A 15,171-nucleotide genomic window follows, 5' to 3' on the forward strand; every position below is an offset into this window, starting at 1 on the left:
TGAATGAGAGAAGCAAGCTCAAGATGTGGAGTTTCAAGTTCAAGCGGTATGCAAATGAGAACAAGAAGATGAATACAAGAAATATGAGACATGGGATGGGTGAGCTGTAGGACAGATGGGGAAACTGCAAGCGAGGATACAAAGAGTTTAACTGAGAAATAATGGGTTAGGAATATCTACTGACATTTTTGCATCCAGGTTGGTCTGGATGCATCATACTTGTTCACAAAATTTTATAAGAGTTCTACACTGGAGTCACTTCCAGGGAACAGAACTATGGCATCCATTGTTTACGCAACAGATATTTACAAAACCCTTCCCACGTGACAGGTACTATGTTAGGAGATGGCCACACACACAGTAGACGGTAAAAACAGAAATGGCCCTTATTCCCATGGAATTTTCCAGTCCAGTCTAATTCATTCAGGTATTTAATCAATTCCTAAATACAGAGTACAGAGGCTCTGTTTTGTGCTGTGTGTCTGTGATTCAAGGGATAGAAAGAGAGAGGTCACTACCCAGGACAGGAGAGAAAAGTGCAGTCATTACAGTAACAAAGGTGAGGTATAATTTAAGTGCTGTCAAAATACAGAGTGGGTGATTCATTCAGCTAAAGTCAGCTTCAGGGCTTCACAGATATTTGAACTGGGTTTAAGTTTAAAGGATGTAACTTAACTCCCCAGAAGCCCTCAAACTATGTGTAAAATGCTGTGTATGTATATAGGCATATATAGAATTAAATGTGTATGGCTTGGAAAGAAAATATGATACACACTTCCTTTATACCAAAGGTTAAAAATCATTATATAGGGACCATAAACAAAGGAAAGAGATAAAGAACGAACCAAACTAAGATGTCAGATCAAATTGAAACAAGCACCTTAAAATAAAGTCTATTACATAGTCCTTGGACTAACTTAACAATACGTGCCGTGCCAACAAGAAGGCCAAGCCTGGCACGCTTTCAGAAATGTGCTTTCCTGATGGCATTTTGTCAAAAGAGGCAAAAGTTTTTCAGTTTTCTGAGAGATTTATAAACAATATCTGGCCAATTCTGATTAATCTCACACTGAAAATTAGAGGTGGAGGTAATATCCCAATTTTAATGATCACACTGAGTACAAGGAAAACCAGCTATTTGCAAAGTGATATCCGGAATGATATCTATTCTGCTAAATAGCACTTGAGAACATTTCAGCAGCTGCCATAAATGTAATATCCAAAACACCTACTAAAGTGGTTCCTCTGATCCTCAGTAAGAAGGGAAAATTTGCCTTGGTTTCTACAAGTGTCTCTGGCAAAAAATGTTCACATGCCCAGTTATACCGATGAGAATGAGGAATGATCCAGTAGTATAAAAGTTAGGATGGCTCGCCATATTTTAAAGCTTAGGTCTCCGAATAAATAATAATAGTAACAACAACAACAGGATCACACTTACCTGTGTCTTTATCCTATGTATTTGGAAGTCCCTATGAGAACAAACAGGCAGCCTCCAATTTATACACGTGTTTTGTTCCAGAAGTTCTTTTATAAGCTGGCTATTTGAAATTCAGTAAATCACTTCCAAGCCATGGTTTGCTTTCCAGGCTAGTAACAAAACCTGGCTTGTTCAACAAACATTTACTGAACATCAGTTTAACTCACAGGGTTGTTGAATTAGAGACCTATGAATTCTGGGCCCAGACTGAAGAAAACCCTGCCATGCAGAAAGACAGGAGGAGAGAAGACACGCAGAGAAGAAAAAGTCAAGCCTGCCCCATGTCCCCTGCAATTCTGAAAGAGAAACTTTGGATCTTCTGCTCCCACTAATCCCAGGTTTCTGAACCCCCTCTCAGTTCCCCGAGGCCCTATTTCCACAGGTTTCCTTATGGCCCACAGACTCCCTTAACCTAATCCATGTGCAAAGCCTGCTCTGCCCTTCAAAATGCTTTATGCTCCAGGGGCGCCTGGGTGGCTCAGTCGGTTGAGTGTCCGACTTCAGGTCAGGCCACGATCTTGCGGTCCATGAGTTCGAGCCCCGCGTCGGGCTCTGGGCTGATGGCTCGGAGCCTGAAGCCTGCTTCCAATTCTGTGTCTCCCTCTCTCTCTGCCCCTCCCCCGTTCATGCTCTGTCTCTCTCTGTCTCAAAAATAAATAAATGTAAAAAAAAACAAAAATTAAAAAAAATGCTTTATGCTCCAGAAATAAAGACTGGAGTGCTCTCTCTGTGTCATTTCTGAAGAGTATAATCTTTAGAACCCAACAGAAGTGGCTTGAAATTCCAGATTCTCTCAATATTGGCTGGATTGTTTTGAGTAAATTATATAAAATAGTGTAAAACTATGGGCTCCTGACATAGATTGTATAGGGTTGAATCTTAGCTCATAGCTCTGGGACCTTGGAAAAATCTCTCAACCACTATATACTTGGGGGTTTTCATAACGATATAATGGAGCGAACAGTAGAGCTTACTTCATGTTGAGAGAATGAAAATAATTAAAGCATTTGGAAAAATTCCTGTGCTTGGTAAATGTCAGCTATTCTTGTTTACCTTTCTGAGCTTCTTGTTCCTAATGATATCTACCCTGAAGGATTGTGGTAAGTGTTACATATAACATATAAAGTACCCAGTACAATGTATTTTACCGCTAAAATGCAAGAAATGTTAGTCTCCTTTTCCTCCTTTCAATTCATTCGTTTTCACCTTTCTGCCAACAGGAAAACAAATTTGTTGGAACTGATAAATGTGTCTTTTAACTCTCACAGTTATTACTAAAAGAGACCATTTCTCCAACGTCAGGGTAGGGAACTCAGCTGATAACAACTGAGAGAGAGTTACTGTAGGAGGGCCAAGAAACCCAGATGGATGCAGGGAGTGACTGTAGATGGTAGAAAATGAAAAGCAATGTCAGCGTAGGAGAATGCCCCTTCTAAGAACACTGATTTTGCTCCCAAGATTGCAGAACCTTAGGATTAAAGGTGTCAATTACTCCAAGATGGAGAAATAAAAAGCAGTATAGCACACATCAGTAGCAACCTTTTCATAATCATAGAATAGAAAGGATGTCTGGTTACTGATTGTCCTTTTTAGTTGCCTGCACATTGTTGGGTATCTGCCATGGCAATGGTTTCACTGCTATGACTTTTTTCTTGATCTTCTTTCCAGGCTTCCTGCTTTTATTCACCCATGAATATTCTCTCCAGATTTTCACATTAGCCCTTTTCTCTTATCATTTTATTTTGTTTTCTTAAGGGATTCAACTATCATATAGATGCATCTAATTCTCTGTCTCTAGCTTTGACTTTTTCTTCTAAGCTCTAGACCCATACACATGTAGCCACTGCCTACAGGTCACTGCCACATAGGTATCTCACAGACACTTCTAACTCCATCTGACATTATCTAAATACATTACTTGCCCCCCAAACCTGCTTCTTCCCTGCTGTTTCATACCTTGGTTAATAGCACCAACATTCATCCAACCAGGAAAACCAAAAAATCTGGAAATCATTAAGAATACAGAGATGGGTGTGCTATAACTTTACTCTCAAGAAATAGTCTCACAGGGCACAGGCATGTAAATTTCTCCCTCTTCTTTTTTTTTAATTTTTTTTTCAATGTTTATTTATTTTTGGGACAGAGAGACAGAGCATGAACGGGGGAGGGGCAGAGAGAGAGGGAGACACAGAATCGGAAACAGGCTCCAGGCTCTGAGCCATCAGCCCAGAGCCCGACGCGGGGCTCGAACTCACGGAGCGCGAGATCGTGACCTGGCTGAAGTCGGACGCTTAACCGACTGCGCCACCCAGGCGCCCCTCTCCCTCTTCTTAAAACCAACATTAACGATCTTTGTCACTCTTGTGGAAGTAGAATTCTATTTTTGATAAGAGTAAGAATTCTTTTATTTTTATTTTTATTTTGAGAGAAAAAGAGAGAGAGAGAGAGAGAGAAAGAGAGCATGTGAGCAGGGGAGGGCCAAAGACGGAGGAAGAGAAAGAATACCAAGCAGGCTCCATACTCTCAGTGCAGAGCCTGGCACAGGGCTCGACTGCATAAACCATCAGATGATGACCTGAGCTGATATCAAGAGTCAGATGCTTTGGGTCGCCCATGGACCCCAAGAATTCTTATTTATAAACTTGTCTGAATTAAACTGTGGTCTCTTTTTGAAACTATGTAGGGCAGGACATATATCTCATTGATTATAACCCCCTGACATATTTCATTGAATACAATTGATCTTTAACAGCTGTTGAAAATGAGTGTAATGAAATGAAATGAAAAATGACTGTAAAACAATAAAGGAAGTGAAAAGTGAGATGGAGACAGGCATAAATAAGTAGCTGTGGGATTATATCAGGGAAAAATTATCTATAGCTGGAGAGAACAGGGAACAAACATTGATATGAAGACAGTAGAATTTGATATGTTCTAATGAAAGAATAGGGGACATGCCAGGCATCGGGAATGTATCAAGAAAAAAGAAGGAAAATTATAGAATACATGAGGAAATAAAATTAAGTTTTTCAGACTATTGAGTATTCAAAGTACAGAAAAAGTGAACAGGGTTAGAGATGAGAGAACTCATTTGCAGGTAAATAGAAGAATACATTTTTAAAAAACTGGAAAATACTTTACACTTATTGATATAAAATTGTTCATATGATTCTTTTAATCATTTTTTATCTTTTTTACTACAGAACATTACAATCATAGAATACACAATGATCCCCTGTACCTGTACCTAGCCTCAAAAGTATCAATTCGAGCTATGTCTTACTTCATTTACACCTACTCACTGCACCCCAAGACTATTGTGAAGCAAATGACAGACATTCTGTAATTTCACTTGTAAATATATCTGTGTGTATCTCCAAGTGACAAGACCCCTTCTGCAAGCATAACTGTAGTAACATTATCAAATTTAAAAAGTAATAATAACGCATTGTATTATCAATATTCTGTGTTCAGAGTTCCCCGATTTTCTCCTAGGTTGTTTTAGAGTTTGTTTGAATAAAACACGATTTAATGAAGGTCCATATACTGCAATTGGTTTTTATATATCTGAAATCAGTCTTTTTCTCTCTCTCTCATTCTCTTTCTTCCCTCTTTCCCTCCCTTTCTTTTAATCCTCTCAGTATAACATAAAATAGATATAAAAAATACTTCAATGTATATATGAGTTAATGTATTATTGTAAAGCAAATACCTTCAAACCACCACTGAGGTCCAGGAATAGAACAGTACTCCTCACCCCTGAAAAGTTTCTGCATGCCCCATGTCAATCACAGATCTTTTACTATCCCCCAAAGAGGCCATTATCTATACTTTCACAGTAGAATTGTTTTCTTGTTTTCATTTATAATTTCATCACCTCCACAGACACTATAGTCTCAACCATTTTTAAATGTGTCTTATATGTTTCTTTGAATCTACACATTTTCACATCATGCCTTTCTTTTTTCTTGCAATTTATCTGTTGAATAACTCAAGGCCTATAGAATTCTCCAGTATGGATTTTGCTGACTGCAAACTCATTGTGTAGATCAATACATTCCCCTCTTCTCTATATATCCTGCAAAATGGCAGCAGGATCCAAATCAGACTCAGGTTTAATCTATTTGGAACAATTATAGGTGATATTTTATTCTTTCATAAGAACGAATATGTCCAGCTGTTTGATTTCTTATGATGGTACCAGTCACTGATTCTTAATGCTTAGATTTATTAATTCTTTTGGGGTTGCAAAATGATTATATACTTTTATAAAAACACACTTCTCTGTACTATTTCACTACTCGGTGCACATTTCTTATAGAAAAGGCAGAAAAAATACTTGATATTTTCCCTTTACCAGTTTTCAAGATAACAAACTGATTTCTATCATCCACCAATAGTGACCGATTATTTTGAAATAGTATGAACTTACAGATTTAAATTTAATTCTTAAGATTTAACCCATTGTGACTAATATCCCTCCTCAAGTTCAAATTGTTCCATTTTCAACCAATGGAAAACTCTTAAAGTTAACGACTTAAACTGTTAGATGTTAACATTTTATTTATTTTTATTTCTTAAAAAAATTTTTTTTAATGTTTATTTATTTTTGAGAGAGACATAGACAGAATGCTAGTGGGTTAGCGGCAGAGACAGAGAGACACACAGAATCCGAAGCAAGCTCCAGGCTCTGAGCTGTCAGCACAAAGCCCGATGCAGGGCTTGAACTCACCAGCTGTGAGATCATGACCTGAGCTGAGTGAAGCTGGATGCTTAACCAACTGAGCCACCCAGGTGCCCCGATAACATTTTAAACTATGATTATGAATTGCCTATTTCTTCCTTTAAATCTGTCAACTTCTGCTTCATGCATTTGGACACACTGCTGTGAAGCACACGTACTATTTTTATGGCTTCCTGATGAACTGACCCTTTTATTATTTTGAAAAGTCCTCTTTATCTCCGACAAAGTCTACTTTATGTGTTACTGGCATATCCATTGTAGCTTCCTTATTTTTATTCACCATTTATTTTCCATTTAAAGTTATTTTCTCCACTCTACTTTCTGTATATATTAAGGCATTATCTATCACATTCATTTACAATTATGTTCCTCTTAGTTTCAGGCTTCATTTATGAAATGACTTATTTTCTTCTTTCTAAATTTTTACTGAATTATATAACTTCTGGACTTTTCTAATTCTTATTTATCTATGTTATTCTTTCTCATCATATCATTTCTTAATGTCTTGTGGCTCATTTTTGAAACAGTAAGTCATATTATGTCCTTCTGGCATGCATTTTCTTCTTTGATAGAAATGTTATTCTGCTTCTTATTCTCCTTTTTCTTATAACTTTGAATGGGATTTTTCCCTTGGTTTTTTTGTTGTTTATTTTTATGTAAAGTTAGGGGTTTTTTTTGTTTTGTTTTTTTTGTTTGTTTGTTTTGTTTTGTTTTCCCTGAGCTTTTAGGTTGGCAGATTTTCTAACTTCACAGAGATCTCTCTTACAAACTAGTATCTTGAGATTTCCTGAGCCTCTTCTGCTCTTCCATTTTTAGCTGGTCCTTCTCTTTTCTTCCTCTGTATTGTCCTGATCCTGTTTATTTGTTTATTATTTATTTATTTATTTATTTATTTATTGAGAGCTCATGCACGTGTGAGAGGGGCAGAGAGAAATGGAGAGACAGAATCCCAAGCTGTCAGTGCAGAGCCCCATGTGGGGCTCGATCTCATGAACCATGAGATCATGACCTGAGCTGAAATCAAGAGTCAGACGCTTAACTGACTGAGCCACCCAGGTGCCCCAGTGATCCTGTTTACTTTTGATCACACTCCCAGCAGCTTGTCCTCAGTGGAGGTGGCATTTTATTCAGAGTTACAAGGCACTTGGACTATTTCAATCCCTTCAGAACTTCTTACTATGGGCCTCTTGGATTCACCTTCTATTTGAGAGCATAACTCTTCCTAATTTCAGCTGCTGTTCTCAAATTGGCCCACCTTACTTTCCAGTGAGTACCACTGGCTTTTGGGGGGTTCCCTATTGTCAAGTCTGCCAGGTACCACATTACTTCCATCTGCCCTCTTCCCTAGACACTGATTCTGTGTGTGGTTTTCCCATAAGTAGATGCATGTTTTACAAACACATGTAAATGTGGTCCAGGAGGGTTTAGCTTTGGCTTCTGTGGATATTTGAAGACATTAAACAACAATGCCGCTACCCCAGGGGCCACCTCCAACACTTTCATTTTTGATTAAACAATTTCCAAGTCTCTTAGATGTGCAAAAGACCACAGAAGGATTGTGTCCACAAATGAGGGCAAACATAAACACACACACAAGTAATAATAAAATACAGTGTTGATTAATCAAGGTGTTGAAATACACCAGAAGAACGGGCAGCTGCTGGCCTCACTCAGCAGCCAGCAGAAACGTGTGGCATTTCTCCAATGGTATTTCATACGAAATTAATAAAAATATAGTAATTCTAGTTATCCACTGAATATAATTTGGGAGATGGTGAATGGAGACAAAGCATTCTCTACCACTTTCTTTAAAATGGCACAAACTGAGGAAGTGATAAAAGATTTGTATAAAGCTATTAAGGAAGAATAAGAAACCTGATGGGCAAAATGGCATTCTCTACATTAACTCAACAGTTATTGGCATTTTAGAGAGGGCAAAATGCTCTTGAGCTTGCTTACCATATACCAAGTGATGGTTGGTTTGACACTGGAAGGAAAAAATCCATCTACATTTGGACAAGTGATCTTCTGAACACCATATTCTATATATAGTCTATGCACTGGGAGTTTCATGGAGGAATTGAAGCAGCTATCTTTCTGAACCACTTCAAGAGGAAATGCAACTTTGCTGCAATACGTGGTGTTCCTGAAAAGAGAAATACATAGTAAATGGGCAATCTCATTTTCATTTGATTTAACGCAGCAATCCCATTGAAATGAGCTAAAGGAAATAATGCTACATATGGAGATTTCATTTATCCGTAAGTTCATGTAAGAATTAAATGTATTATGGAGGTATTTCCTGTACTAATTTGACATCGCAAAATAAAAACAGACACCATTAACTACTATTGATATACTGTAATATTTACCTTTTAGGGTGACTGGGGAATTGTACTTGTGTTTGAATGTCTGCACACGTCATTTCATCTGCCTGGACAGGGCTCTTCTCCTCCCATCACCCCGCACCTTAGACATTCCCTTGACTGAATTTATCATAGTTCAAACAAGGGCACGACCATGTGTATTTTCTTTTGTTCCTTGCATGTAATACAGTGTCTAAACTTTCAGAAGGCACTGAATAAATATATTATTTTTAATATTTATTTATTTTTAAGAGACAGAGACAGACAGAGCATGAGCAGGGGAGGGGTAGAGAGAGAGAAGGAGACACAGAATCTGAAGTAGGCTCTAGTCTCTGAGCCTGACGCAGGGCTCAAACTCATGAACTGCAAGATCATGACCTGAGCCGAAGTGGTACGCTTAACCAACTGAGCCACCCAGGCGCCCCTGAATAAATGTTTCTTAAACAAATGGAATGGATGTAATACATGCATCTACATATGGGAAAACAATAAAGGGAACACAGATAATGAAAGTAACTGATTTTAGGGTGATGGGTAAATGGGTCATTCACTGTTCACCCTTGTTTTGTGATTTCTGTGTAAGGTGACAAACACATATTAGATATTCATTAACTGATTAATTGAGACTAAATACAATGAAATAGGGAGATGCAATTCCCCCCTTTCCAAGATGAGAAGAGGGGTGTTTAAAGATGACTTATGACAATGGTAATAAGGTGAGAAGAGAGAGTGGCAGCTTTGATTTCTACCTACAAAAAGCAAAAGGTCTACCATGTGAAAGAAATATTTTTTTTTCTTAGTTTATTTACTTTGAGAAAGAGAGAGAGAGAGTACGAGCAGTGGAGAGGGGGAGAGAGAGAGAGAGAGAGAGAGAGAGAGAGAGAGAGAGAGAGAGAATCCCAAAGCACTGACAGTGCAGAGCCTGATGCAAGGCTTGAACTCAAAGAACCATGAGATCACGACCTCAGCCAAAACCCAGAGTTGGACACTTAACCAACTGAGCCACCCAGGCAACCCCTGGAAGAAATATTCTACAGTTGGAAATTATACAGAGGGTAATTTTCAGCTTTGTAAGATATATTCTCTGATTAAAAAAAAAATGATGAACAGTGGTGGGACTGACTTTTCCAGCTCCAACAGTAAAATATGGATGTTATCTTAAGAGGGACATTGAAGCAAGAATACAATTGGTTCAGTCTTAGAGGATGAATCTTAATTTATGGCCTTAAATACATCAGGCCTTTGATTTTACATGGTTCAGTTTAAGGTCATTCTTCATTTAGGAATCACCTCAGGACAGTGGGAAGCTTCTGGTGTCCCCACCAGACAGGTTCACTTCTAGATTTTCTTTGGGGACACAGAATATTGGCAGACAGATAAACTGAATATATGGCCATCTGATAAGTATGGAAACTGCTAAGTAACATTTAAGGAATACTCAGGCCTAAACAGCCATACTGCTCCTATAATGTAAAAGAAGATTAGAAAAGTTTGAGGAAGGGCTCTAGACAATTAGGAAATAGAAATAGAGATAATGAAACACTAAAATGCAGAGTAGACAACAAGGTCATCCAGAAAGCTACTGATGACCCCTTCCCAAGTATTTCCTGATATCCACTACATGTGGAATGTTAATGGATTAACAACCATCAAAGATGAAAAGGAGGTCAAGGAGTTTAGGCTAATTTTCTCATTGGGTGGATACAGATACCAAAGTTATCAGATACTGACTTGCATGAGGTCACCAGCTAAGTAGGGTCAGGGCTGGGCAGATGGCCTAGTTTCTGTGTCTTTTCATCCAGTGCTCCTTCCACTATAATCTGTGTTAAACTCTCCTACAACGCTGTCTTGGGACATGAACAGTGGACACAGGCTCCTTGGAAGCCCACATGCTAGTCTAGAGTCCACTCCAATAAAACTAAAGAGTCAGGTGAAAATCTCAAATAGGTCTTCAGAAGTTACAAGGGACTCCCAAGGCCACATTTGATGAAAATGCTCTGTGACAGAGAAAAGGTCCTTTTTCACTTCATCACGACACAGCTTAAATATATGAAAACATAGTCATATTTCTCCATTAGAGAATAGTTAATATCCATGAGAGACAAGGGGCACTCAGAAGAAGATGTGGAATTATCTATCATTATGTTATTCTCTGTTGTACTGGTATGTCATTCAGCCCTATTGTTATAGGCCGAACTGTGTCCCCCAAATCCCTATGTTGAATTCCTAACCTCCAATACCTCAGAATGTGACCATATTTGGAGACAAGCCTTGAAAGAGGTAATTAAGGTAAAATGAGTATGGTGGGCCCTAATCCAATATGACTGATGTGCTTAGAAGAAGAGAATAGGATAGAGATGACACATAGGGAAGACCTTATGAAGACATGGGAAGAAGATGGACGTGTATGAACCAAGAAGAGATAAATGTAATCAACCCTGATGACACATTGATCTTGGAATTCTAGCCTCCCAAACAGTGAGAACACACATTTCTAGTATTTAGTTACCAGTCTGCGGTATTTTGTTTTGGTAGCCATAGCAAACCAATGCACCTATTAAACAGCAGGAAACTATGTAAAAACAAAACAAACACACACACACACACACACACACACACACACACACACACACACACAAACTAAAAAAACAAAATAGTTATAAGCCATAAGCCAGATGGAAATTTAAACAACAAAGTAAAGCCTGGATGCTAAAAGGGGATGTTGGGAAAAAAGTAGCCAGAGAACTAAGCCTTAAAATGATTATTCTCTAGGGTTGCCTGGGTGGCTCATTTGGTTAAATGTCTGACTCTTGACTTTGGCTCAGGTCATGATCTCAGGGTGATGGGATGGAGCCCTGTATCTGCCTATGCACTGAGCATGGAGCCTGCTTGGGGTTCTCACTCTGCCTCCCTCCCTCTCCCTGCTCCTACCATGCTTGCACACTCTCTCTCTCTCCCCCAAAATAAATAAATAAACATTTAAAAAATGATTATTCTCGGGGCGCCTGGGTGGTTCAGGCAGTTAAGTGTCTTGTGTGACTTCGGCTCAGGTTATGATCTCGAGGTTCGTGAGTTCAAGCCCCACGTTGGGCTCTGTGCTGACAGCTGGGAGCCTGAAGCCTTCTTTGGATTCTGTGTCTCCCTCTCTCTTCTCCTCCCGCACTTGCTCTCTGTCTGTCTCTCTCTCTCTCAAAAATAAATAAACATTAAAAAACTTAAAAATAAAATTGGGGCGCCTGGGTGGCGCAGTCAGTTAAGCGTCCGACTTCAGCCAGGTAACGATCTCGCGGTCCGTGAGTTCGAGCCCCACGTCAGGCTCTGGGCTGATGGCTCAGAGCCTGGAGCCTGTTTCCGATTCTGTGTCTCCCTCTCTCTCTGCCCCTCCCCCATTCATGCTCTGTCTCTCTCTGTCCCAAAAATAAATAAAAAACATTGAAAAAAAATTAAAAAAAAAAAACAAAAAACTTAAAAATAAATAAATAAATAAATAAATAAATAAATAAATAAATAAATAAAAATAAATTATTATTCTTCAGAGGGAGCTCAGTTTTTTAAATTTTTTTTCAGAGCAAAAAACTATTAATATTAATTAAAATAATAATAGAATGGGCATATTATGTAGTAAAATGCAAAATCTACATGAACTTTCAAGATTAAAAAAGTTGATTTGAAAGAAATTTTGCAGTGTTGGTAGAGTGCTTTGGGTTACATTCTTCGATTCCCAATGATATGGTGTTTATTTGCTTCCTAGGGGATTTTGGTGAAAAAATTTGAAAGGCATTGCTCTAAATATATTTGATGGTTCCCAAATACTCTTTCTTCCATAAGGCATCCAAAGGCTTTATTCTGTGCCTGGAATTTTGAAAGATGCCAAGAATAACAGATATATATGGGTTCTAGTCCCCGCCTTCCTCATTGTCTAGGGAAATGAATGCCTCCAGGTAGGGCAGAAATGAAGGCAGGCTCTAATATCAGGGAAAAGGAACAAATAAACAAGATTCCAGCATTAGATAATCCTGATATATGCCAGGGTTTGAAAAGGAACCAGTTATAAAGAAAATTCTCAGGAGTACAGCCATTTCTCTGCGCACCTCTTTCAGACAACCTCTGCTAAGCCACTGAGGTGAGGTGTAACTAACTCTTTCTAGATGCTTCCTTCCCCTCCCCAGCTTCATAGCAGATGCATCATCTGGAAAAAAGCCCAGGAACTAAAGGGAAAAGAGAAAGTCACCACCAAGAATCAGGCTACCTTAACATGCAGGTATAGTTGCCCGTGTCATTGAGGAGGGTGGGTCGGAACCAGAGCACATCTTTCTCCTTACTAATGCGGTTGTCAGGGAGGCGGAAGTTAATTGGCTCCTCCAGGTCCCGGTCCTGCCTAGTCCAATACCAGATCAGAGTAAGGCCAGCTGAATGGGCTGTGCTGTAGTTGTATTTCAAGAAATGTTCAAAGAGCGGGCATTTGATGCGAGCTGGCTCATCTTCAAACACTTGGATCTGCCTCATGGTGTCTAGTCCCCAGTCATCACAGCGCTCTGGAACGATCAGAAAAGAAAGGAAAGGCTGGTGAGTCATCTCATCTTAAAGGGCTGCAGAGAACATACCTTCCCCTTAGGACACCCAATCAATTCCAGGAACCCCCTTCTCTGGTCAGGTTTAGTAACCCTTCCGTAATAATTGCATGTCCTATGGCGAGCCTGGGTGGCTCAGTCAGTTAAGCATCTAACTTCAGTTCTGGTCATGATCTCCCAATTGGTGAGTTTGAGCCCCACGTCGGACTATGCACTGACAGTGCACAACCTACTTGGGATTCTCTCTCTCTCCCCCTCTCTGCCCCTCCCCCACTTGCATTCTCTCTCACTCTCTCTCTCTCAAAATAAATAAGCAAACTTTAATAATAATAATAATAATAATAATAATAATAATTGCATGTAATAGAAACCTGTGGTATGAAGAAATTATTTCTCTACCTTCCTTTATCATCTTTTGATTACCTCTTGGATAATGATTTGATCTTATAACTTGATCCTATTGTACCCTATAAGGTATGATGGAGAATCTCACCTGAAAAAGAAATCATGTGCTCTTTCACCCCTGTGGGAACAGAGGAGGTTCTACGAGGAAAATTGTAACTGAAAAGACAACCCTCAAGACTCTTGGTTCTTCCCAGGTCTCCTGATTTAGTGCCTAGATCTGCCCAGGCAAAGGTATCTACGTAACAGACTCACAAGCAAACCACATGTGTAATAAATAAAATGAAGTTCACCACTAAAGTTTGTGGTTGTTTGTCAAGGCAACATTTTTGTGGCAGCAGATAACCAAGAGAACAACTAAATTTGTGGCTACTTTAATTTTGATAAAAGCAAAGAATTGGAAGCCATGTGACATGCAGAAGAATTTGTAAGCAGTAAATCCTTAAGTAATAGATCTCCGAGAAATTTAACAAACTGGCTTTTCCAAGACTCAACAAATTATTATTATTTATAATCACTATGCTTTTATTTAGAAATACCTCTTAAAATACAATATACAAAGAAAGAATGGGAAAGATCAAAATGTTGTCCACACCAATCCAAATATGGCAGTAATTTTTTTAAAATAAAACATCTATCTTACTAGATTCTTGAAATACATTTTCATTAAAGTTAAAAAGTTGCAGAATCAGCTCATTCAGTTTATAGGAAATTACAACTGTAGTTTTTCAGATACATATGTCAGATTGAATACATGCAACCAATTTCACTCCTTTCTGAAACTTCACTGAAACTAAAATAATGTTTCAAGACATAACCCCAAGTAATAGCAAGAATAGGAAAAAAGACAGGAACAACATCAAAATTGACAAGCTGTAATCAGTTCAGCACATTTAAACAGACAAATCCTAAACCGGCACGGAAGCCTGGAGAGCATACCAATGTACAATTCCGAATGCAGAAAAGACCCAGAAGGAACTGTCAGCCCTGAGATAAGGAATCACCAGTGCCATTCACCCAATATTTCCGGGTTCTCTTCTAGGCTGAAGACTCCACTTTTCCACCCCTCTGAAGGAGAGGCCATGTGACTAAATTTGGCCAATATGATGTAGTGAGTGTCACTTGTGTTGATTATTTTAAGGGCTAGAGCGTATTTGATCATGTTCCCTTTTTGTCTGCCTTGGCAAATATAAAAGCACAGGGATTGAGCCTCCTTTAACTTGGGCCCCTTGATGTAGATGACATAAAACAAAGGAAAAAAACCAGAAAGCAGAGAACCATCAATTAAATAAGTCAATGAAAACAGACTTACACCACAAAACTATTTTTTTTTTAAACTGGAAAAAGAGAAGATGCTATAAAGAACCAGAGAGTAAGAAAGGAGACCAAAAAAAAAAAAAAAAAAATGGTCACTTACAAAAGACCAGGGATCAGAATGGCTTTGGAACTTTCAAAAACAAGATTGGAAACTGGAAGATAATGAAGCAATGTATGTGAAGGGGAATTATTTTCAATTTTGAAACTAAACCCAAGGAAACAATCAAGTGTGAAGGTGGCATTTTCAGGCACATCAAGACTCAGTAATTTTACTTCCCATATGCTCTTTAT

General features: G+C 38.7%; 1 protein-coding gene across 5 annotated transcripts in view; it reads right to left on the reverse strand.

The window, feature by feature from the left end:
- IL1RAP (interleukin 1 receptor accessory protein) overlaps nucleotides 1-15,171 on the reverse strand; it is a 137,053-nt gene that overhangs the window by 38,971 nt on the left and 82,911 nt on the right. For all 5 annotated transcript variants that reach the window (XM_045037145.1, XM_045037144.1, XM_045037146.1 and 2 more), the window contains exons 3-4: nucleotides 12,840-13,125; nucleotides 8,184-8,370 (exon numbers count right to left, since the gene is read on the reverse strand). In XM_045037145.1, the coding sequence (XP_044893080.1) occupies nucleotides 8,184-8,370; nucleotides 12,840-13,125 (473 nt within the window). The remainder of the gene's footprint in view (nucleotides 1-8,183; nucleotides 8,371-12,839; nucleotides 13,126-15,171) is intronic.

This window comes from Felis catus, chromosome C2 (genome assembly GCF_018350175.1).
Source record: "Felis catus isolate Fca126 chromosome C2, F.catus_Fca126_mat1.0, whole genome shotgun sequence".
NCBI lineage: Eukaryota > Metazoa > Chordata > Mammalia > Carnivora > Felidae > Felis > Felis catus.